Raw genomic sequence first — 23743 nt, 5'->3', positions numbered from 1 at the left:
ATGTCATGCTTTTCTGGTTATTACCCGTCCCCTTGTGTGTTATGAAGGTTTTTCTGCATGTGAACGGTCTGCAGAGTCACAAACCCTCAAAGTACACCCTGTAGCGAGTAAAACTCTAACACAGAAAAGACCTGTCTATGCTGCCCCAGAACGCCTCGTTGGACATTTCTCTTTTTCCATTGTTTGCTTCCTGGGTTCAGTGACGTGTGAACACCCAAATCAACAACAAATGACCGGATTGGCCCAAATGGACCAATCCGTGGAGCACCTCCCACACCAGGATCCCTTGGCTAACTAACAGGGAGTCCCCATTGACTTGCATAGAGCTCCCTGAACGCTGGTAATAGACGAGTTGGGATGGTGGAGAAATGCTCTCCGCAGACCCATTCTCACAGCGTTATAAACCTTTTTCTTTCTCAATATCAAGCCACACTTATTGTTTTTACTTCGGCTGTGAGTGTTTGTGTGTGCTCAGGATGAGTTTCGCTGTGTCTCGCTGTATCGCCGACCCGGAAACCTGTCCGCTCCTCGCAGCAACGAGCCTCGCAACGTCCCGACCAATCAGAGCACAATGGGCTCACAGGGAGGGGGGGCAGGAGCTCCAACAAGCCGTTTAGGACAGAGAGTGAATACACATACTATACAGAGATGCTGTATGAGGAACCAATGTGAGTTTGGAACAATGCACAATATAAATCTATTCTAGTAGACCTCAACAATGGAATTATGATCAGTAGAAATGGCCGTGACATGGGACCTTTAACACAAGGTTTTAACATCTTTAAGGCAAGTCAAGTGAATGAGAAACATCGTGAGAAACACCTGCAGAATGAACAGAACTACAAGCATCCAAACCAAAGAAAATTTTTCCTTTATAATCAATTATTCTATATTTACAACAAACAGAAAAAACACCTCTGTGAATAAAACAGGACTATATGTGAACTAGGAATGATCTTCAGATTCATGTTTACAGCTTGTAAGTCATATGTTCATTGTCATTGTGTAGTCAAATGTGCTAACATGGAGAACGTGAGGTAGTTTTGGCAAAGCGGGTCCTTCTGAAAGTCGTGTTTTTAACATATATAAAGAATGGTAGGCAACTCAAAACCATTTCCGTTATCAATTAACCTGCACACTTTCTCAAATTTGCTGATTTTGTCAATAAAATGTCAGAAAAAAAGTGAAAAATGTCCATTTTAGCTTCTCAACATCCAAGGTGATGTCTGTTAAAAGTGTAGTTTGTCAATCCCTAACACCAAAGATAGTCACTTTAATGTCATATATCAGAAAAAAGCAGGATATCTATGTATTCAAGAGACAAAACACATTATATCTAGCTGGCGATCATTTTTCTGCCCATTGACTCAGTGGACTAATCGTTGCAGCTCTATGTGAAGTATTTAAGGTATGACCCCCAAGATTATCGTGAAATCAAATCCAGTTTTTAATACTTTTTATAGTTAATATCTTCCCATTCAATAATATCTTCATATTTAAGGTTGTATTGGTAGTTTTGGAGTCCAGTATTGTTAGTTTATTTGTGTTAGTGTGTGACTTTTTGGGGTTTTAAAGTGTTAGAGAGTCGACACAATAACACAAAAGCAAACAGATCGAAGCAGCAAATCCTGTGTTTCAAGAGGTAAACCGGTGTTTTTGTTAATGGAGTCTGAGCATATTAAACGGGTTCAATTCCCTGTAGGAAAAAAGGACTATTGACGGCAAGGAAAAGTGGTGAAAATACTCAAAATATAGCATTATCCTTAACAGATAATGATGTTTTAGGGGTCTTAAGTACGACTCTTATCTTCCTGCTGGTCCTTCTGTTGGTTTCTCCAAACTTAGACTGCCATCTACTGTTGGTAATACACCGACCATGGATAAGTAGATCCTATAACCCCAGAAACATCTTCTCTATTGGTTTTACATTTGCTCTGAATCTCCTAGAAAGCTTTTTTCTGTCTCGTTTTGCCAGTTTTTCTTCAACGTAATCGTCTTTTTCACTCCATAACATAGCCTTCTCAATCTTTTTCTCTCGTCCACCTCATGTCTCCATCCCTGCAGCCTCTCCTGTTGTGTCCTGCTCCGTGTTGCTCTCTTCCTCCATGTTGCTTTCCCCACTGAAGCTCTCTCCAAATGATCCAAACTCTTCACTTCTTCTTCCCGTTGTAGTTTCTTCCATGCTGCTCTCCTCTGTTTCCGGTTGCTGTCCCGACTTTCTCTCTCCACCCTCCTCCTTTTTGATTCTATCCAGAGCCGCTTTAGGAGTCTCCATCTCCACCTCCACCTCCTCCACTTTCACCTGCACCGCAGAGACTATAGAGACAGAAATATGTCAGCAGATGACAGAGGTGGGAAGTACATTTACTCAAGTGCAATTTGAGGTACTTTCCATGTTATGCTTCTTTACACTTCTACTCCATCTAAAGCTTTAGCTACTTAAAAAAAAACTATTCTCTAAAAATGTAACTAGTGGACGAACTCTTTAAGTCACCAAAGAGTCAAATTATTGAAATATTTTTACGTAAAAAGTCAATCAGGAATGTGTTTGTCTTCAACAGTAAAATGCTACTTGATGCATCTAGAAATGTCACATATATAAATATAATCAGTGATGGAAGAAGTACTCCTACTGTTAGAAATACTACAGTGTAAAAATACTCAGCTACAAGTAACTTAAAGGTAGGGTAGGTAAGAATGGAGAAACCAGCTCGAGTGCGCTAGAATTTGAAAGTACACAACCGGAGAAAATCTGCCACTTCCTTACAGAGCCCCTCCTCCAACACACACGAACGCGCACATGACCAATGAGGGCACGAGATAAGTTTGTGCACGAGATGGAAGGCTGACAGGCAGGTAGGCCATCCAGTTATTTTAGCCGGGCCGGCTCAGATGATTGGTCGTGCTTTTTACAGTACTACAGCTTCCACAGATGACTTTTTTTTTTATGTATTTATTGTCAAAGCATTTAATATATTCATTGCTATCGGGATGTTAAGAGCATTCCATGGAATATAACAAGTGTTTCTGAAGTGAATTACCTAACCCACCTTTAAGTAAAAGTATATGCATACAAATATACTTTAAGTAACAAAAGTAAAAGTTGTCGTCATGCAGAATGGCCCATTTAAGCACCATGTATTTTTAAATTATTGTATTATTGATGCATTAATGTGTTCATAACTTCAATGTTGCACTTGGAAGAAGTCAAGTCTATTTGGTATTATTTTATATACTACTGGTTGGCTTAACCTATAATAAAATATAGTAATGAATTAGTTCTTTATATATGTATATGAGTAAAAGTATAGGGTAGCTAAAGGAGAAAATACTCAAGTAAAATACACAATTACCTCAATGTTTTACTTAAGTACAGTACTTGAGTAAATGTACTTAGTTACAGCCCACCTCTGAATATATTTATATACACACAAAAAGGCAATTTTTACTTTGACTTATTATACTTGAAGTACATTTTGCTGATTACACTTTTGTACTTTTACTTAAAGGTAGGGTAGGTAAGTTTGAGAAACCGGCTCGAGATACACTTTTTGTTATATTCCATGGAATGCTCTTAACATCCCGATAGCAATGAATATCTGAAGTGCTTTGACAAAATATCCATAAAAAAATGTCATCTGTGGAAGCCGTGGCGCTGTAAAAAGCACGACCAATCATCTGAGCCGGCCCGGCTAAAATAACTGGATGGCCTACCTGCCTGTCAGCCTTCCATCTGTGCACAAACTTATCTCGTGCCCTCATTGGTCATGTGCGCGTTCGTGTGTGTTGGAGGAGGGTCTCTATAAGGAAGTCTGAAGGAAGTGGCAGATTTTTTCCGGTTGTGTATTTTCAAATTCTAGCGATCTCGAGCCGGTTTCTCCAAAATTACCTACCCCACCTTTAAATAAGATTTTTGAATGCAGGACTTTAGTTGTAATGAAGTATTTTGACACAAGGTATTTGTACTTTTACTCAAGTAAAGTATCTGAATACTTCTTCCACCTCTGGAAAATGACCAAAATGACGTCACAGAAATGAATCAGTTTGTCCACTTACTGTCCCGCTCCTCCGGCTCAGTTTTGGGCAGGACGAGAGGAACTTTGGGAGGAAGACGGAGGTTTTCCGGCTCTGGAGGAGCGTCGGTGGAGACGTCGTCCGGCTGCTGAACATCGTCTTCTTCAGCTTCCCGACAGAACCTCTTCTTCCCATTCCTCTTTCCTAATGAAAAAAGAAAAGTTATATAACTATCTAATTAAAAAGAAAACACTAAATATGATGGGAAAACACGAGTCCATGTACATTTCCGATTTAAACGTACTTCTTTTCCCCTTTTGTTTCTTGTTCTGTGCCGCAGGGTCGAATAGAACTGTAAACAGAAGAAAAACGTGTCATTTATATCAAACATTTAAAGGCCCTGACACACCAAGCTGACACCAAAGAACACGTCCCGACGGACCCGACTGTTGTGTCGCCTCACGTCTCCTGCGTCTTGGTCAAACAGTCGCACTGGAACACACCGCAAAGACTTCAGCCGACGGCCAAGTAGCACGTACGCACTGCGCATGCGTGAGTGGCAATAACTCTCCTTACCAGCAGGCGGCGGTAGTGTGTATTCTTAATTCAAAAGAGGCAACAACCGGAAGACAGACTGCGTGATACACCGAGAGAAGAAGAACAGACTGCGTGATATATACAAACAACAAATAGCATGCGTTCCATGTTCACTCTCGTCCATCACAGACTGTTTCACATAACGACTTATAATCGAAAGCATGTTTAGTGCGGTACTGGAAAATGAAAAATAATAGCCGTCTGTGTGTGCTGCCTTCCCTTCCGTTTCGCTTCTCATGCACTGATTCGCTAAGCTGAACAGCCAATCAGAGTGATTTCTTTTGCCGACAGCCTCCCGATTCAACATGTTGAATCGGGGGGCGGAAGGTGTCGGCACGGCCGAAAAGACACGACGGTGCAGGACACACCAATCTGAGTAGGGCGACAGGACGCTCATCGACGGTCAGACATCTATCGACGGCCGAAATCAGCTCGGTGTGTCCGGGCCTTAAGAGAAAACATCCACACAGACATCATAAGTCACCAGTTAAACCTCCAACCATGATACTGGAAGATATCCTGTCTTTCTTTCTACACATTTTCTTAATAACAGTTCAATCAGAATCAAAATGCCTCTTGAAAATCCTCAACAGCTTTCCTTAGATTCTTAAAGAAAACTTTTATTTTCTCCACAACATACTACAGTTAAGTGATTTTTAAAATGAGTGTTTACCGAGTCCTGGGGGCGGCTGCAGAGGATAGTCCATGAGGTCACACCAGCCCACAGGGTAGATGTCGGGCGACTGGTGGTCGAACCACTGGTCGAACTCGTCCTCCCAGCCGTCGAAGTGTATGAGCAGCAGGCGGCCGACGCAGCGCTTCACCGTCGCCACGCAGAGCAGCCGCGGCTCCATCAGATCCACCGCCTCCAGCTTCATGTCGGGGGAGAAGCCGTGACCCGGGAAGTCCTGGGGGAAAAGGGGGATTAATATGTAGTTTGAGGATGTTTCACAGAATATTTAGAAGTCCCCGATTATACTGTTTTTCATCAATATATTATAGGTCTCAGATATATACAGAGCCTGTCTCTGATTGGCTGAAACACCAAACAGATCATTGCAGCATCCCATAATCCCCTCTGTTTCAGCCCTGTTTCCAAAGTGCTGATTCTCTGTCTGTTACTTTAGATGAAAATAAGGAGCCCCTCCCCACGCCCCCTCTGAGAGAGATTTGGTTAAAAAGAACACAATGGTGCTCTAGGAGGAGATTCAGGTGATAAGGTGGGGGGGGGGTTACCTTGGTGATTGGCTAATGGTTACACAAGACAACACATCGTTATGACATCACAAAGTGGCCAAAATCTGATCAGCTCATTTTCAGACAGGTTTTTATATAAATGGATCAGGACAAAAAGAGAGAGAATCTTTGTTCCTGAAACTTTCAGAGGGGACACATGTTGATGTAGAAGAGACGTGAAGAAGTGGATTTTGTATAATAGGTGACCTTTAAATCTTCTGAGGGACAGAAACCGTTTCAGAATGATTCTAAAGAGAGAGCACAGCTACAAATGCAACACTTTGGACTTCCTGTCTTACGGCGTTAAACAGTCGTGGCGGTACAGATTTAGCGTTGGTGTCCGTCAGGTATTCCTCCCAGGTGAAGATCTGAGAGTCATAATCTGCCAAGAGAGAGAAATCAGGAAAAAAATTATGTATTTATTGAGTTAACCAATCGTTGTGGTTTCTGTGTAAAAAATAGGACCACTGTATGAAAGCTCTGTATTTACCTGGAGGAACCGTGAGAGGGATGTTGTTCTGCTTGCAGAAGTTAACAGGAAGGATGGCGTGAGACGAGGCGTGGTAACAGAACCAGTCGTAGCCGTTAGACGAGACGCCATCGATCCCGACCATCAGGTAACCGTCTAACAGCACCTGGAGAAACAGAGGAGAGATGGATGAAGGACAACAATACAGGAAGTGTTCATGTATAAGATACACTTTGTGAAAGGGTGTGAGTCCAACCTAAGCTCTTAAATAAACTAAGAAGCCAAAAATACAGATATTCGTTTCCATTGAAAGCATACGTTTTTTTTTCACTGTCAAATAAAGGAGTCTTACCTTCTGAATGGTGGCCACACAGATGCTGCCCAGGTTGAGCGGGTCGATGGCCTCCAGCTTCATCCCCTCCTCAAAGTAACATCCCTCCATGTAGACAAACCTCGGCTGCAGACAAGAGAGAGAGAGAGTTGAGTTAAAGCAGATTCATGTAGACGGTGACTTTCTATAGTGAGGGCAGATTAGTGTATTAGCAGATTAGTGTTCATCCTGAACTAGTGCTTATACATTAGGTCCAAATACAGTTTTATTCTTTTTTTTCAATTTCATTGAATTTGCTTTGGTGTTTAATGTTTTTAAATTAATATGCATACATAGACACAATAAGATAAATAAGTATAAGTAGTGTAAAATAAGGGCTCCACGAGCACCCCTGTCCCTGTCCCCCCCCCCCCGCTCAAGCCCCGGATCTCCTATGAACCTAAATCCGCCACCGGTATGAGGGATGTCTACACTTACCTTTTTAAAGAGCACGAATGAACTGTCATAGTTCCCTCTGAAGGTCTTGGAAGCAGGTCCCGTAGTGGTTACTGAAATAAAAAAATATATAGGCATATATTATGGGTCTCAGATATATAAAAATATATAAAAACATGTCTATGATGTGTTTTTCTCAAAATACAAACAGATCATGCATTTTAGACATCCCTCATACCCCTCTTTTGCAGCCCTGTTAGAGAAACGAGGATTTTGGGTCCTTAGCTTTAAAAAAAAAAAAAAAGAAAACAAGAGGAGGCGGAGCTAATGCCTGATCAGAATTCTACCCGAGATAAAGTTAAATTTTGCTGTGATAAAACGCCATCCTGTTCTAAACCACATCAAGGATTATTTCTGAAACAGTATGGAGCTCAAATGCTTTTTCTCTTGCGGGTTTATCACAAGGCGAGTTCCTTTTTTTATTTCTTGCTTTTTAAACACATGTGCTCTCCAGTACAGGTTAGCTCTGAGTGTTAGCGAGGCTTGCTAATGTCAACAAAGACCATATTACGTCCAAAACACGTCAGGCATTGTTTCTGATAGCAACTCTCTGTGGGTCCGCCGCTGATTTGACGTCATATCGGCAGCAAATCTAACCTAATCACTAGTTTAATCCTATGTTAGTAATCGTACCTGGTGCTTTGATGTTGTGTCCGACCTGCTGGGACCAGCCGATCTGGTGCAGCAGAGGACTCGCCAGGTGGCACCAGAAGTCGTCAACGATGTTTTCGGGCGCATCGCTCTGGTCCTCGTAAACCAGCCGCAGACGGCCCCCTCTGATCGAGTGGACCGCCGCCAATCGAGTCCGACTCACATGCTTCGGGTCGACCACCTCCACCCGCATCCCGACTCTGAAGGAGGTCCGCATGCTCTCTCCCAACTAATAATAATAATAATAATAATAATAATAATAATACGTTTATTTAGTATAGCACCTTTCAAAGAAATAGAATCCACAAAGTGCTTCACAAGAAAGAACAACAATTAAAATTAAAACCACAGAAACTTGAATACAATAACAACATGAGGCAGAAACTTAAAGGGGACCTATCATGCAAAATGCACTTTTTTATGTCTTTTATACATAAAGATGTGTCCCCGGTGTGTCGGGGAACTCACGCAGCGTCAGAAAATAAAACCCTCTCTCTTTTCCTCCGTACCCAAATCTCTAAAAACGGGGCTACAACGGAGCTGATCCAGATTTGCGTCCGATATGACGTAATATCTGAAATGTGGACCCACGGCCCAATCAGAAACGTTGCTATCAGAAACAATGCCCGACTGTTTTGGACGTAATATGGTCGGTGTTTACATTAGCATCGCTAACACTCAGAGCTAACCTGTACTGGAGAGCATGTGTGTGAAGAAGCAGGAAATAAAAAGGAACTCACCTTGTGGTATAACCGGCAAGAGAGAAAGCCTTTGAGCTCCATACTGTTTCAGAAATAATCCTTGATAATCCATGATATGGCGTTTCATCACGGCAGTATTTAGTTTAGACAGTAGCTGCCGGGTCCCCCATGAGCTCAGCCCCCTACATTTTTATTTTGTAAAGCTTTATACCCCAAATCAGCACTTTTGAAACAGGAAGTGAAATAGAGGGATATGAGGCATGGCTAGAATGGGTGATCTGTTTGGTATTTTGAGCAAAACACTTCATAGACATGTTTTTTATATATTTATATATATCTGAGACCTATGCTAGTGCCTAAAAATAGCATGATCGGTGATCTTTAAGGTTAAAACATTAAAAAAAACAGAACATATCACACACATCTCAAGTAGAAACAAAAGCCAATGTAAAAAGATAGGTCTTCAGTACTTAGGAGAAGGATAAGAGATGTATTTTTGTTTGACTGAAATTCAAACCATTTGTTGTTGTTGTTTTTACTTATTTTATGTATCGACTGTGGTATGCATACATATACTTTGTTTTAAATACAATACAACAATTATTTGAGCACCGGATAAAGCGGTTGACAAATATATATTTCTTTATCATTCATACAAAAATGTAATAAAAAATTAAACAAAATAGAGACACATGCTTGATTGTAAACCTTTACGCCTGAACCTGTCCAGATGGAAATTAGCTTAGAAGAAAATCTGTCATGAATCATCACTTTTCTTGTTTTTTATGCATGGTGCTTGTTTAATAAAGACTATTAATTATACTTACAATAAAATCAGCCTCAGTATATTCAGACTTACCTTCAGGTAGAAGTCCACAGGTAAAGTGTGGGTCCCCACCAGCGTCTTCATCAGATACTCTTTCCAATCTGGGATGTGCTGCTTCACGTCTGGGGAGACACAATTCCTCAATTTAGATTATATACTATAAAAGATCTGATGAAGGCTAACACAACACGTTTAAAGGTCACCTATCATGCTATTTTTAGGCAATAGCATAGGTCTCAGATATATAGAAATATATAAAAAAACATGTCTATGAAGTGTTTTGCTCAAAATACCAAACAGATCACCCATTCTAGCCATGCCTCATATCCCTCTGTTTCACTTCCTGTTTCAAAAGTGCTGATTTGGGGTATAAAGCTTTAAAAAATTAAAAAGGAGGGGTCTGAGCTCATGCGGGACCCGGCAGCTACTGTCTAAACTAAATACTGCGGTGATGAAACGCCATATCATGGATTATCAAGGATTATTTCTGAAACAGTATGGAGCTCAAAGGCTTTCTCTCTTGCTGGTTATACCACAAGGTGAGTTCCTTTTTATTTCCTGCTTCTTCACACACATGCTCTCCAGTACAGGTTAGCTCTGAGTGTTAGCAATGCTAATGTAAACACCGACCACATTACGTCCAAAACAGTTGGGCATTGTTTCTGATAGCAACGTTTCTGATAGGGCCGTGGGTCCACATTTCAGATATTACGTCATATCGGATTAAAATCTGGATCAGCTCCGTTGTAGCCCCGTTTTTAGAGATTTGGGTACGGAGGAAAAGAGAGGGTTTTATTTTCTGACGCTGCGTGAGTTCCCCGACACACCGGGGACACATATTTATGTATAAAAGACATCAGAAAGTGCATTTTGCATGATAGGTCCCCAAGAGAAACTGCTGTAATGACCCTCATGATATTTGATTATTTTTCAATGTGGCCTTATTTCTCAAGTCCTATATAGTAACAACACAGTCATAGCTAGAAGTAGGGGGGACTCAAACTCCAATTGTGTGCAGTATATCATACTTGTTTTAAAATGTAAATTGCTATACTGCTTCTTAGTCTGAAGTTTGGGAATTTTCTACTGATGCAAGCTTGTGTCACACATGATTTAGCTCTCAGGCCATCGCACGATAATACCTGTAATCCAGATTCTAGCTACGATTAACAACATCATTTAGGATTTTTTTTTTAAAGAAACCATGCATTTCAATCACAAGTACAGGTAGTGGTGTTCAGAGAGTTAAGTGCTACAGGGTTCATACACTTTTTCACCAATGATTTTCAATGACTTCTCCAGGACCTTTACCTAATTTTCCATGACCAAAAACATTACTCTTTCTCAGCGGTACCACTGAAAATGTTTTATTTTAACATGGAACAGGAAAATAAGGTCTGAAACATGTTGTGCCTATCTAAAACAAATCAAATAGTTGGCTTACTAGCTTCTACATGCTAAAGCAACTAAAATAGTTACATTTCCATAACTTTTCCAAAACTTTGGGAAAAATATTGTTTTCCATAACTTTTCCAGGGCCTGGAATTAGCATTTTGAATTTCCATTACTTTTCCAGGTTTTTAATGACCGTAAGAACCCTGGTGCTAGCCTAAATATAAATAAAAAAGACATTAGGAAGTCATCATTCTGTCTTATTGTGTGAGTGCTCACCTTGTGGGGGCACCAGCAGTTTGCTCGTCATGGCGCACCATCCGATCGGGTTCAGCTCTGCAGAAACCAGGCTGCACCAAAAATCATGGCTGCTGTCTTCCTCAAAGCCTTCGTACCGCAACAGAGCTTTATATCCTGCAGACGAGAGGAGAGTCAATTACATTTTCTCACTGCATGACATGTCACTTGTTAGACGCTTTTATCCAAAGCGACTTACACACTCAATACTGTGCCCACAGGAGCAATTTGGGGTGAAGTGTCTTGCCCAGGGACACAACGACAAGCTGACTGCAGTGGGGTTTGAACCTGTGCTCCCATGATCCGAACACCAACGTACTAGTCCACTGCGCCACAGCCTCCCACTGCTGTTGTTTTAATATCTAAAATGTGCATGCTTTTGTTTTAATTCATTCTGTTTTGCTTTAATCCGTACGGGTGTCTAAACCTCTCTTGTGCTGCAGTCTTGGTCACTCCTGGTTCTAATACAGGTTGAATACAAAAGTTAATATTCACGCTACTGTATTTCCAAACATGCCTGATCAATTTAAACCTATTATCTGGGTTGTAGGGCTTAAATATGAGACCATTTATTTTGATTATAGCCCCACAGAGAAGCATTAACATCGATTACGAGTAAGAAAGATAGACTTAAGTTCATAATCATGTCCTCACCTGCGATCTGGATGACAGAAGCGATCCAGTAGACTTTACTGGGCAGGACAGCGTTTGCGTTCAGGACCTCCACCTTCATCCCAAGAGAGATGTCGTCCCACTGAGCACACAGGGGAACCTAAAGGGGGGGGGGGGGAGGTTAGCTTCATTCATTTCTGTTATACTGCAATGCTAAACCAGGCTTGTGATTAATCCTGAATATCTAAAGACTAGCAAGCCTGTGACTTTGTGCCTCACCTCAACTGTTGCATTATGTATTCCTATTTATTCATTTGTTTTTGACAATTATTCAAGGCTTTTATTGGTCATACGAACATAGCTACAGTGTAGTTATGACGATGAAAATCTTAGGTCACAGGCTCCTCCAACAGTGCAACACAAAACACAGATAAACACAAAAAAATTGTGCAAGTAAATAGTAAATACAAAAAGAAGCTTAGTTCGTATCTTCAGTCACTGGACAGATGTTTCAAAGTCACCCTAAAACCAAACTATAATAGTTATATATAATATATGCCTCCTACTGTCTGCCTAAACCACACCTATTTCTATTTCTAACAGCCATTCATAAAAATACTGACACATCGTATATATTTCACAGGAATTAGAGCGTTATTGTCAGCACCGTAACATCTAGTGTTTACCTGATTAAGTATTGTTTTTCGTTAAATATACAACAAGGGTGTATATGCTTGGGTAAAAAGGCTGTATGTATGCAAGAGTAGATTTATATATTGCATTTGATCTGCGAGTGAAAACAGAGTTTCTTGTGACTCTTCTCAGACTCACGTGTCTGAAGCAGGAAACGGCAGCAGCGAGAGCCGTCTCCTTCTCCAGGTAGGCGCCCCATTCAAAACCAACAGGGGATGCTGCAGAGTGGGAAGAAACGAGGATTAAAAAGAAGATTTAATGAGATATATTCGTGCACATGTACTGTATGCAGCTTCTGGTATTCAGAAACACACAAGAAATAACAGTAAAGTTGCTCTTTGCAGGAAAATCAGTCACAAAGTTAGAAGAAATACTTAAAATAACTGATTTACATCTGATTTTAAACTGTAATTAAGTCATTTACTAAGTGTGTGTGTGTGTTTCCGTGTGTGTGTGTGTGTGTTTCTGTGTCTGTGTGTTTCTGTGTGTGTGTGTGTGTGTCTGTTTCTGTGTGTGTGTGTGTGTTTCTGTGTGTGTGTGTCTGTCTGTGTGTGTGTGTGTGTGTGGTGTGTGTGTGTCTGTGTGTGTGGCGTGTGTGAGTGAGTGAGTGTGTGTCTGTGTGTGTGTGTTTCTGTGTGTGTGTCTGTGTGAGTGAGTGTGTGTCTGTGTGTGTGTGTTTCTGTGTGTGTGTCTGTGTGTGTGTGCGTGCCTGTGTGTGTGTGTGTGCGTGCCTGTGTGTGTGTGTGTGCGTCTGTGTGTGTGGTGTGTGCCTGTGTGTGTGTGTGTGTGTGTGTGTTCTCACCCTCCTGTGCTGGGGCTTTGTTCACTTTGTTCAGCACTGTGGCTTTTTTTGTGGGGGGCTTTCCCTGAGGAGAGAAACAAAGAAATAAGTCTCATTGTCATAATTGTTTGTTTCCACTTCACCTCGTTAAGCAGGTTGTAGCACATTTAGCCATGTGTATATTTATTTAAAAACTGTATGCATGTACTGCAGGGGAGGAGGACTTTATAGAGATTTTGATAAATTGTGTTTATATTTTCCCCAATATGGAAAGAGAAGATAAGTAAATATTTAAATATGTGATCAGACATTCTCCAATATTACTTTTTAGTTAATTAAGGAGAAATCTACAGACAAAATTCACTGTTTACTCATTTCGTTTTAGAAAATCCGGACATCTATGGCCATCTTATCAGTATTTTAATTAATCTGTATTTGTATTTATACTTTTGCTATTATTTTGTGGTTTGTAGCCTTATTTTTGTATACTTTCCCACTCATTACTCTATGACACCAGAACAATATAACTACTGCCACCATGTGTTTGTAATGATAAACTATGGTAATACAAACATTTATTGTACTTTATAACAACCAGTGAAAACATTGTGAGGTTTAGAAGACACAAACTTCAGAAACTAAAACGTATTCTGTGTAGCCCTACATTTTCTTTTCAACAATATCTACAGCATGAGTAACAAATATGTACTTTTGCATATTTGAATTGAATTTGTAAGAAAAGCTCTTCTTGAAATGAATTGATCTTAAAGAGCTTACGAAATGAAGGACAATACTGTTCTTATTACGATAATATATACTATTATTAATGGAAAATCATTTGTCATTAATGACAATATGCCCGCAGTATTTATACATCGTGATTTATTACAACTTTCCGATGTTACACGACCGCTCCGAACAAAACAGCTTTCGCCGGTTAGTGACGTCACGCACGTCGCGGTACGTCACGAGTAGAACACACTTGTTGAATAATACACAAACTATAAGGCTGATGACGGACTCTGGCTCGGATATTTCTACAGAATTGAGTGACAATGAGTCGTCAATAGACTCGGTGCCCTTTCAAGAAGAGGATAATTTTATTGAAGAGGATGCCGGTGTGGTGGAATCTGTGGCTCAGTGGGATAGTGCGCTGAACTTAGTGCGCTGAACTTTGACTCAGGGGATAGCAAGTTCGAGTCCCACTGCAGTCAGCATGTCGTTGTGTCCCTGGGCAAGACACTTCACCCCAAATTGCTCCTGTGGGGATTGTCCACAGTACTGAATGTATGTAAGTCGCTTTGGATAAAAGCGTCTAACAAGTGACATGTAATGAATCGGATCATGCGGGCGAGTCTAACGTGGTGGAACCATACCAGTTTGAGCCACAGTATTCAAGTAGCGGTAGAGATACAGACGGGAGCAAACATGGGGATGATGATCCTGGATTTGGCGGAGATCCGGTGCGGCAACAGAACACAGACTGGTACATACATCTGACTTTAATTCATAGAGATTCTCAATAAATAGTAAATACATCGTAATGTAGCAGGCACACTTGGCTCAGGCAACAAAACACAGACTGGTACATTTGACTATAATTCATAGACACTTGGCTCAGGTAACTGCATCACACTCTGCTAGGCTTGGAACTCACCACAGAAGTAGGTGTCCTCCTAAAAATGCAATTATTTCTCAACAATCCTTTTGTACATTTAGGTGTACATGTGAAAAATGTACAATTGAAGAGTGCCAATGCTGCCAAGAAAAGGATGTCATGGTGGCCAAAATGGAGGAATTCAATGAATATGAGGGAGATAGTGAAAACATAACCTGCGTAATAGATCACCCAGGATTCCAATCAAATTGTCTGGATGTTTGGGTGTTGCAGACAGCCTACCATCATTATTCAAAGAGGGACAGACTAGACAACAAGCGGGTGATCAGCCACGTAATGAACAAGTTACTTGTGTTCACAAATTTGTAGAGCTCAGAAACTTTGGGGAAGTTTAATGGTCACTCTGGCAAAGTTACAGAATAAATAGATAAATAAGCAAATAAGGTTGAAGTGATTGACATTTATGATCTTGTATTTTACAGAATGTATCGCTATGTGACATACCGCCAGCTAGTGAGATTTTGCTGGGGAATACTTGGTAAGAACCACAGAATCCCACTGCCATCATGTGCCATTAAAAAGATCCAGGCGACGTTTCCATTCGACAACTACACATCGTTCAAGTATCCAGCACTTGATTAGAGTCAATAACAAAACAGATTGTCCGTTCAGTGATTAAATCTGCTTCTAAACAGCACAACAGCCTCTCTCTCAGGGGCATCGCCTGGCCTGCGCATCCGGGGAGCAGGTGAGGACCCCCCTATAGGAGGTGAGGACCCCCCTAGAGGAGGTTAGGTCCGCCCCCAATTTATAAAAAATAGCACTTTACACCTGCTTACACCTATATGCCGTGAGCTGATTATCGAGCCTTCATTGTAACAGTCGCAGGTGTACTGTGCGTGTGTGTGTGTGGGGAGTGTTGCAGTAGAAATGTCCACTGTAGCACCCGGTACCTTAATGTACCTTAATGAACTGTGGGCTAAGCCCCGAATGTTTCCAGGTCCAGGAAACGCCCCTGCTCTCGCTTGTCTGGATTTTCCCACCGACTGCTGAGTGGATCTGGGACGTATAATTTTACTATAAATGCTGTTCATGGGCAAAGTGCATGCAATAATATATGGCGTCATGACTTCATCAACTAATACATGTGTGAGATTTGACATGTCATTTTGATTCATGCTTGTAAACATTGAACAACAAGTAGCGCGGCTTACCTTCGCTCTCTCCCTTTTGGCGAATGCATTGCGCCGTCTCTTTGGTGGAGGACTCTGCATAGGGGGACGTGTAGGAATCGGCGCGGTGACTTGTGCTGGCAATGGGGGTCTTGGCAGTATTGTTGGAACAGCATCTTTGTTCAGTTTGAAATTCTTTTTTAATCCAATTTCCTTAGCGAGCATTGTGGATTGTTCGAAACACGATCTCTCGAAGTGCTGCCCACAAATTGTCGGTTTCATCGACCCCGGATTACCTGGTCCAGCAAAGTCCGCCCTCGTACGACGCACTTGTTTTGTCCATATACGCGACATTTGACAATTATTTGGCCACAAAAACATCCCATAGGCAGATTTGGAGACGGCCCCACATCCCCATACAACACATCGCTTGCCGATTATTCTTGACGTCTTATTGCTGTGCATCCTTTGTTTTAATATTTGCTTCAATGCATTCAATGGCGACTCAGCTGTGTTCTACTCATGACGTCACCGCCGGAAATGACCGAAGTTGGTTTCCAGCGCGACGAACGATTGTTACTAACGGACAACTTTTGAATGCTGTTATAATCGTGATTTATTCAAAATACATCAATAATAAAAAAATTAAATGGCACATTTCACAATACAAATGCAACCTCTATCATATACCAAGCCCACTAACAGGTGCTAATAGAGAGGCGAAGTCCCTCCCTTTCCGGTGGACCTCCATGGGACCTTATTTAGGAAAAAGTATGTATTGAAGTCAATGGCGAGAGAAAGATTATCTTTCGATCCCGTTTGAATTGTGCCACGAATTACACATATGATGTTTGTCAATTTAAAAGAGAATTTTGCAAGTCAAAAAAATTAAAATGTGTCGTGAAACTGTGAAGTAACACTTTTTTTGTGTGAAACTTCATCTCCCGTCTCACACCACACACCAAGACGGCCGTCACGTTGGCACATTTCACTTCTTTCTTTCAGAATGAGGCGGAAAGTATTAAAAGAGGTGAAAATCACTCCAAGTCTGGGCATGTTGAGAGCTGTACATACACCCAAGGGGAGTTAGTCGGTTCCGTAAGAGCCAGCATGCGGGACCGGGATTCTGGGATTTGTAGTCTTTCTAGTTGCGTATTTTTCATAGTCTTATATTTCAACAGTTTTATGACAAACTGTGACTTTTTTGACATGGAAATGATTTTTTTAAGATTGACAAACATCATATGTGTAATTCGTGGCACAATTCAAACGGGATCGAAAGATAATCTTTCTCTCCCCATTGACTTCAATACATAATTTTTCCGAAATAAGGTCCCATGGGTCGGAAGTAGATGGGCGGGACTTCGCCTCTCTATAGCATTTTGTAAGCTCTTTAAAGATGTTCTGACCTGCAGTCGAGCCAGTATGGAGGTCTTCTTGGAGTTTGATGAATACGAACGTGAACAAGACAAACTGCAGAATCGCTTCGACTTGGAGAAGAAGGTGTTTAAGTCGCCGGTGGTGCCGCACATCTCACACACCACTGGGAAGATAAATAAAAACATTAGGCATTAAACACCCTCAACTCTTTTTCAACAGTCCCTTTGTATTATAGGGATGTTTTGTAGAGAATATAAATCCTTCATTTAGACTGAATATTTCCATTTTTAGTCTTCACTCTTGTTCCTCATTTACTCCTCACCTGTCTGTTCTTCACTTTTCTCTTCCGGCATCATCCCTCCTCTTGTCGGCTGTTCTTCGTCACTTTCTCCCATGCTTTCATCAGACTGAACGGGCGCAATTTCAATATGTTCTCCCTGATTACAGATTAAAAAAACGAAGTGGTAAATAGGATGTGTAAATGTAAAATGGGGCCAAACCACCAATAAGCGCTACAACCCCAGTCTTTAAAGTGATTGAGTCTACTTTGATCATCTCTTTGTCAATTTGCAGTTATCTTTGTGAAGTTGTTTGGTCCCCAAGTCTTTTTCTGTTAATAATGGCTGCAGATATTTTGTGTTTTTATCTGGTTGTTTACCACAAGTCTCCATGCAGTATTTGTTGGTCTCTTTGTAATCATTTTAAGTTGTTTTGTGTGTCTCTGGTTTTAACCACATTCAAAGTAGTTTAGAGTCTTCTTGCAACTGTTTGATGTCTCTTTGTAGTCGTCTTATTTATTTTGGTAGTCATTTTGTGTCTCTTTCTGGTTAATTTCCCCTTTTCAAAGTCATTGTGAGTCTATTTGTGGTCTCTATGGAGCCCTCCTGCCCCTCTTTGCACTTGTTTTGGTCACTTTGTCTTTATTTTTGGTAATTGAATTCGCAAACTGAAAACCAATATAATTTAGCTTGTACCTTGGCCATTTAAAAAGGGGGGGCACTTAAAGGTGGGGTAGGTAATTTTGGAAAAACCAGCTCGAGTGCGCTAGCATTTGAAAATACACAACCGGAAAAAATCTGCCACTTCCTTACAGAGCCCCTCCTCCAACACACACGAACGCGCACATGACACGCGCACGAGATAAGTTTGTGCACAGATGGAAGGCTGACAGGCAGGTAGGCCATCCAGTTATTTTAGCCGGGCCGGCTAAAATGATTGGTCGTGCTTTTTACAGTACTACGGCTTCCACAGATGACATTTTTTTATGGATTTTTTGTCAAAGCATTTAATATATTCATTGCTATCGGGATGTTAAGAGCATTCCATGGAATATAACAAAAAGTGTATCTCGAGCCGGTTTCTCAAACTTAGGTAATTCACTTCAGAAACACTTTTTGTTATATTCCATGGAATGCTCTTAACATCCCGATAGCAATGAATATCTTAAGTGCTTTGACAATAAATACATAAAAAAATGTCATCTGTGGAAGCCGTAGCGCTGTAAAAAGCACGACCAATCATCCGAGCCGGCCCGGCTAAAATAACTGGATGGCCTACCTGCCTGTCAGCCTTCCATCTCGTGCACAAACTTATCTCGTGCCCTCATTGGTCATGTGTGCGTTCGTGTGTGTTGGAGGAGGGGCTCTGTAAGGAAGTCTGAAGGAAGGGGCAGATTTTTTTCGGCTGCGTACTTTCAAATTCTAGCGCACTCGAGCTGGTTTCTCCATTCTTACCTACCCTATCTTTAAGACTAACTAATGCCTCAGCACATACAATGATCTGTCTTACTTGAAGCAAATATATCTGCACTTTTTGAGTTGCTTCTTTATGATTTATTGCACTTATTGTAAGTGACTTTGGATAAAAGCATCAGCTAATGTAATGTCATTTAACATAATGTACATTTTGAGTCTCTTCCTAGTTGTTATGTGTCTCTTTCAGTAATCCCTCCATGACTTTACATCATCAATGTAAACAACCAAGAGGCTCGTTTGAAGCACTTAAAGAAACGTTCTCTCCGCAGTGACCTTTCCTTCTTCAGGATAATAACTACTCACACTTGTGCGCTCTCTCGGTTCTGCAGTAATGCTCCGGCATTGGATGGCAGGCAGGCAGTGAATGCATCCCACGCCGCTGCAGGAGGAACATTTTGGACGGATGAATATTGTCGGAGCGGCTCCAGGTTTCAGCTTCAGAGCTCCAGAGGGGAGTTTGGGCTCAAAGTACTCCCTCCCAAAGTGCTCGCTGCACAGGTGGGAGTTGGGCGTGGCGACCCAGTGGCTTCGGGTGCGCTGGACCTGCTTCTCCCATTTGCAAAACCCCTCGTGGTCCTTGGGGAATTTAAACAGCGTCGCATCATCTTCTGCAGTTTTGCCGCATCCATAGGCCACACAGTGGTAAGGCATCCTGTGACGACATCAAATATGAAGCAGAAAACAGTCAGAGCCACGGTCAGCTGGAAGTCATTGTCGGTCTATATTATTCACGAAACTTCCGAAGTACATTTCAAAAGTTTGCTCAAAAATCATCTCTGTATAGGGGGGTAGTCTGGGCTCATTTGCACCCTTTAATTTGTATTATATATACTATTTTGTATGTTCTTTCCCACTATGACTATGTATGTCCTTAAGTATGGTATTCCTTCTTTATTATTTATTGTTGGCTGTTCTGTTTGTCTTCTATGTTGAAAAAGGGAAGCATGATTTCCACCCCAAAGAAGTCTGTACTATTGCTTACGAACGAAAACGAACGAAAAATCCTCTCTGTATCATAAAGCATAAATGAACTGTGTCAGTGGGTATGTACAATTATTCTCCTTTGGCTTAAGATGGTGAAAATAGGATGATAGATGTTGTTTTCACTTCATATTGAATTGTGAATTGCATGAAATGATGAGCAGTTTTTTTGTTTTGTTTTCTGTATGTTTGACTGTGTGTTTGTGCGAGAAAAAATAGCCAATGCTCATGCTAGTACTAATGAGGATCCTAATACAGAATAAAAAGGACCACAAATGCAAAGTTATTTACTATAATATGATTCAGAAAAGAGAAAAGAGAAAAGCTCAATCTCGTTTTTATCATTTCTGTTGGTTCTTGGTGAAGTATATTTCTTAGTCTTAAATGATGCATTCCACTTAAATTACACAGTAATTTCTTACCGAAATGTATGATGAATAATGCCACTTGGGTAACATATTCACATTAGTTCTAAAATATGTGAACTAAACCAGCTTCTATAAACCAGAACTTCAAAACATTTGATAAACAAGAAGTGCACACAGAGTAAACACATTACCAGCAATACCCTGAAAAACAGCCGAAATAAGGACATTTCTGAATGAAATGTTGCTGCCAAACTCTCTGTTTTAACCGTTTTAACCAACAAGTCACAGCCTACATTCAAACATAAACAAAGTGTGTAGCTCACGTGCTACTGTACATGCAAGCTAACTGCTAAAATGGCTAATAGCAAGTTTGTCTTTTTATGAAACACAAATGAACTTCTTGTTACTTTAAAGTCTCTACTTACATAAAGGTTTAGGCCCTCAGTGAAATGTTTCGTACAGCAGTAAGACTATTCTGGACCCTAAGCCCAATGTGTTGTGGTCGCTTACTTTTGACGTCTTCGCATTTACTTCTTGCGCCCGCGCAAAGCATTGTGGGAGTTTGAGTTTTACAGCATTGGAACGAAAACGTGTCAGCTCCTAATCTCAAACAGTCAGAAGTTGAACGTATTTTAGTATGTTTAGCTAAACACAGTACCGAAGTACAATTTTGAGGTACTTATACTTCCTCGTATGTTACTTACTACCTCTCAGAGGGATACATATGGCTTACAATTCCACTTCACTGACAGCTTTGGTTACCTTTCATAATATGATTTTAACACACAAAACATATGAAAATGTACCCATGAAACAATACATTGATTAACCAAAGAAATGACTGACAATTGTTCAGATAATTTCACTCTTTTTCATTGTAAAATGTTGCTTATAAGGCTACTTAATTTACTTATCTGAGTACATCTCCATCTCTGTTTTGGAATAAATTACCAATACCTCTGAAATGTAGTGGAGAAGAGGCATAATGATGCATAAAGTGGAAATACTACTACTATTAGTAAGAATTGAGGACATTTAATTAGCTATTTTCCACCACATCTAATAATAATCCAATAATCTAATGTACCTTTTAATTGTAAATGCTTTTAAACATCAATAAAGTTTTTCAAGATTGAAGCAGAACTTTTAAATCAAGCTGTGTATTGAAGATTAATCTTGATTGAGATATTGCAATAATGTATGAGTTAATAACTGACCAGGCCTTTTCTAAAGTTAAAGAAATATCCTGACAGTTTGACCAGTTATAGCAGAAAAGCACAGGTGTTACTGATAATGTTAATGATGCCTCTGTTCAATTAAGGCACACATGTCAAACTCAAGGCCCGGGGGCCAAATCAGGCCCTTGGTGGATTTAATTTCGGCCCGCAGGATAATTTGTAATTACTATTAGATCTGGCACGCCGGTATATTGCACTCACACCTTCACTTAATCCTGAGGGTTTCCTCAGCTCAGAGCCTGACCCCAAACATTGATGAACTTGCACCCAAGATGAGATGCCAAGTATCTGGCTTGAACTAGCATCACAGAGCAGCAAACTGAGTTTCAATGGATGTTTCCTTCTGCACTTTTTCTCTCACGACAACAGGGCATGTTTGGTTTTTTCTTTGAGGGAAATAGTTTTTTTGAAGCTGTTGTTGGCCTGTGGAAAAATGTAATCATAAGAAATGACTCAGGAAAATCTGCAGATAGAGCCATAAGAAATGAATGCAACTGATTATTTAATGTTTAATGTTGTTTTTATAGGCAATAATTTAAGCTTTGTTAGTTCCAGGTTTAATATGTGCAATAAGTTCATTTCAATAAGTTTTGTTATAAACATTGAAACAGTCCGGCCCTCGACTAGTACCGATTTTTGGATTTTGGCCCACTGTGTATTTGAGTTTGACACCCCTGAATTAAGGTGTCCCAAAATGAAGTTACAGTGAGCCAGCAAACACAATACAATGACCCTGAAACTGAAGCAGCTGATTTGTATTTGGACATTATGAATTAGATTATTTACACGTCATGTTTTGTCTACTGTGGCCTGTTAAAGTGTCTTCAGTGAAAAGGTCTATTTGTAAAAGAGAAATGATAATTGTATTTAAATCAACCATGGAAATTACAATAACTTGGGTGAAAATGTTTAAGCAAGGAATTTTCTCAACAATAAATGAGTACATAGCATTAATTCTGTACTAGTAATGCCACTATACAATACTTATCTAGAGAAATTATCGATTTATCCGAAAAATATATGAATTTATTTTTACGTTATTATTATTATGCCTCTAAAACTTTTCACAGAGAGTTTTATACGACTCATTTAAGGCCATTATTTACATAAATATCCATGTGAAACAGGAAACAACATGCACACACACACTTCATAATCAAATGTCTTGCGGTTACTTGAAACTGTTTTTTTTGTACTTTGTGGGTGACTATTTATCCAGCATATATCAAGATCATATGACTTATTACTTACTTATGTATAACATAAGTATAATCCTTGTTTCTTTCCACACAGACACACACACATTGGAGAGAATGCAAACACATTTACATCTCCAGATTGATACATAATATTAAGTTAGTAAGAAGAAAAATACATATAGATTTTGGGCAATGCCTGATTAAGGCCCTTCTTTTTTCCAACGCTGCACAAACAGCTTCTGATAACTTTTTGTTAATAAATCGATGCTTGTTTTGCATAAAAAACAAGTAAGAAGGTAAGTGTGTCCTTGAGATATCTACATTCATTTGTTGTAATGGTGTAGTAGTTGTTAAAATGACATCTTTGGTTTGATTCACCACACTAAATATATTATTCTGTGTCATGAATAAGACAATGAATGAATGGCTGTGGAACACTTACATCTATTCTGCAGATACTGTCACAGCTCTTATACTGATGCAGGTTTAGAAGAAAATGTTCATTGTTTTTGGAAAGCTGGACATTTTGGGATGAATATGAACACTTTTCCTGGAGTAATTGGATGTTTTTGGTACAAGAAAAAGTCAGGAAGAATATATTTTTCCAGCCATGGAGCCAACATGCAGAGTCAAAACCAGGACAGGCTGCATAGTCAACATGTTACCTATGAGAAGACAAGCAAATCAAAAAAGGCATGATTGGGTTTTAGTGAATGTTAGTTATTGAGGAATCAAGTTCGTCAAATCGTCATTCCAGTCATGCAAAGAGCTTTCAGTGTGTGTGAAGCCACATCTGTCTGCTGCACAACATATTTATGTTATTCTTGTTAAAAGGCTGAACATCTGATCAGCAATTAGATTACAAACTTGCATTTAAAATAACTGTTGAACATAATCCAACTTTAATCTTTGCAACTGTACCTTATCAAAAAGTTCAG

At 40.2% G+C, this 23743-nt stretch overlaps 1 protein-coding gene across 1 annotated transcript; it reads right to left on the bottom strand.

Moving 5' to 3' along the window:
* Positions 1-850: 850 nt before the first annotated feature.
* l3mbtl2 (L3MBTL histone methyl-lysine binding protein 2) lies at positions 851-20885 on the bottom strand. Its single transcript, XM_034134861.1, has 18 exons — positions 20794-20885; positions 19323-19671; positions 17588-17702; positions 17295-17428; positions 13117-13180; positions 12453-12532; positions 11664-11781; positions 10992-11126; positions 9354-9442; positions 7776-8022; positions 7125-7195; positions 6669-6773; positions 6338-6482; positions 6147-6229; positions 5285-5519; positions 4319-4366; positions 4057-4218; positions 851-2316 (listed from the first exon to the last, which is right to left on the bottom strand). Coding segments are annotated over exons 1-18 (2454 nt in total). The 5' UTR covers positions 20796-20885; the 3' UTR covers positions 851-2044.
* Positions 20886-23743: the final 2858 nt, after the last annotated feature.

Source organism: Trematomus bernacchii, unplaced genomic scaffold, assembly GCF_902827165.1.
Source record: "Trematomus bernacchii unplaced genomic scaffold, fTreBer1.1, whole genome shotgun sequence".
Lineage (NCBI taxonomy): Eukaryota > Metazoa > Chordata > Actinopteri > Perciformes > Nototheniidae > Trematomus > Trematomus bernacchii.
Note: the sequence above shows the minus strand (reverse complement) of the source record. Positions and strands in the feature narration are given on the sequence as shown.

What these genes read in the sequence shown, in the direction of transcription:
- l3mbtl2 (XM_034134861.1), bottom strand. An exon ending in AACCGAGAGAGCGCACAAGT is followed by an intron (nt 17,703 to 19,322) that starts GTGAGTAGTTAT and finishes ATCTGTAATCAG; the next exon opens with GGAGAACATATTGAAATTGC. An exon ending in GAAAAGTGAAGAACAGACAG is followed by an intron (nt 17,429 to 17,587) that starts GTGAGGAGTAAA and finishes TTATCTTCCCAG; the next exon opens with TGGTGTGTGAGATGTGCGGC.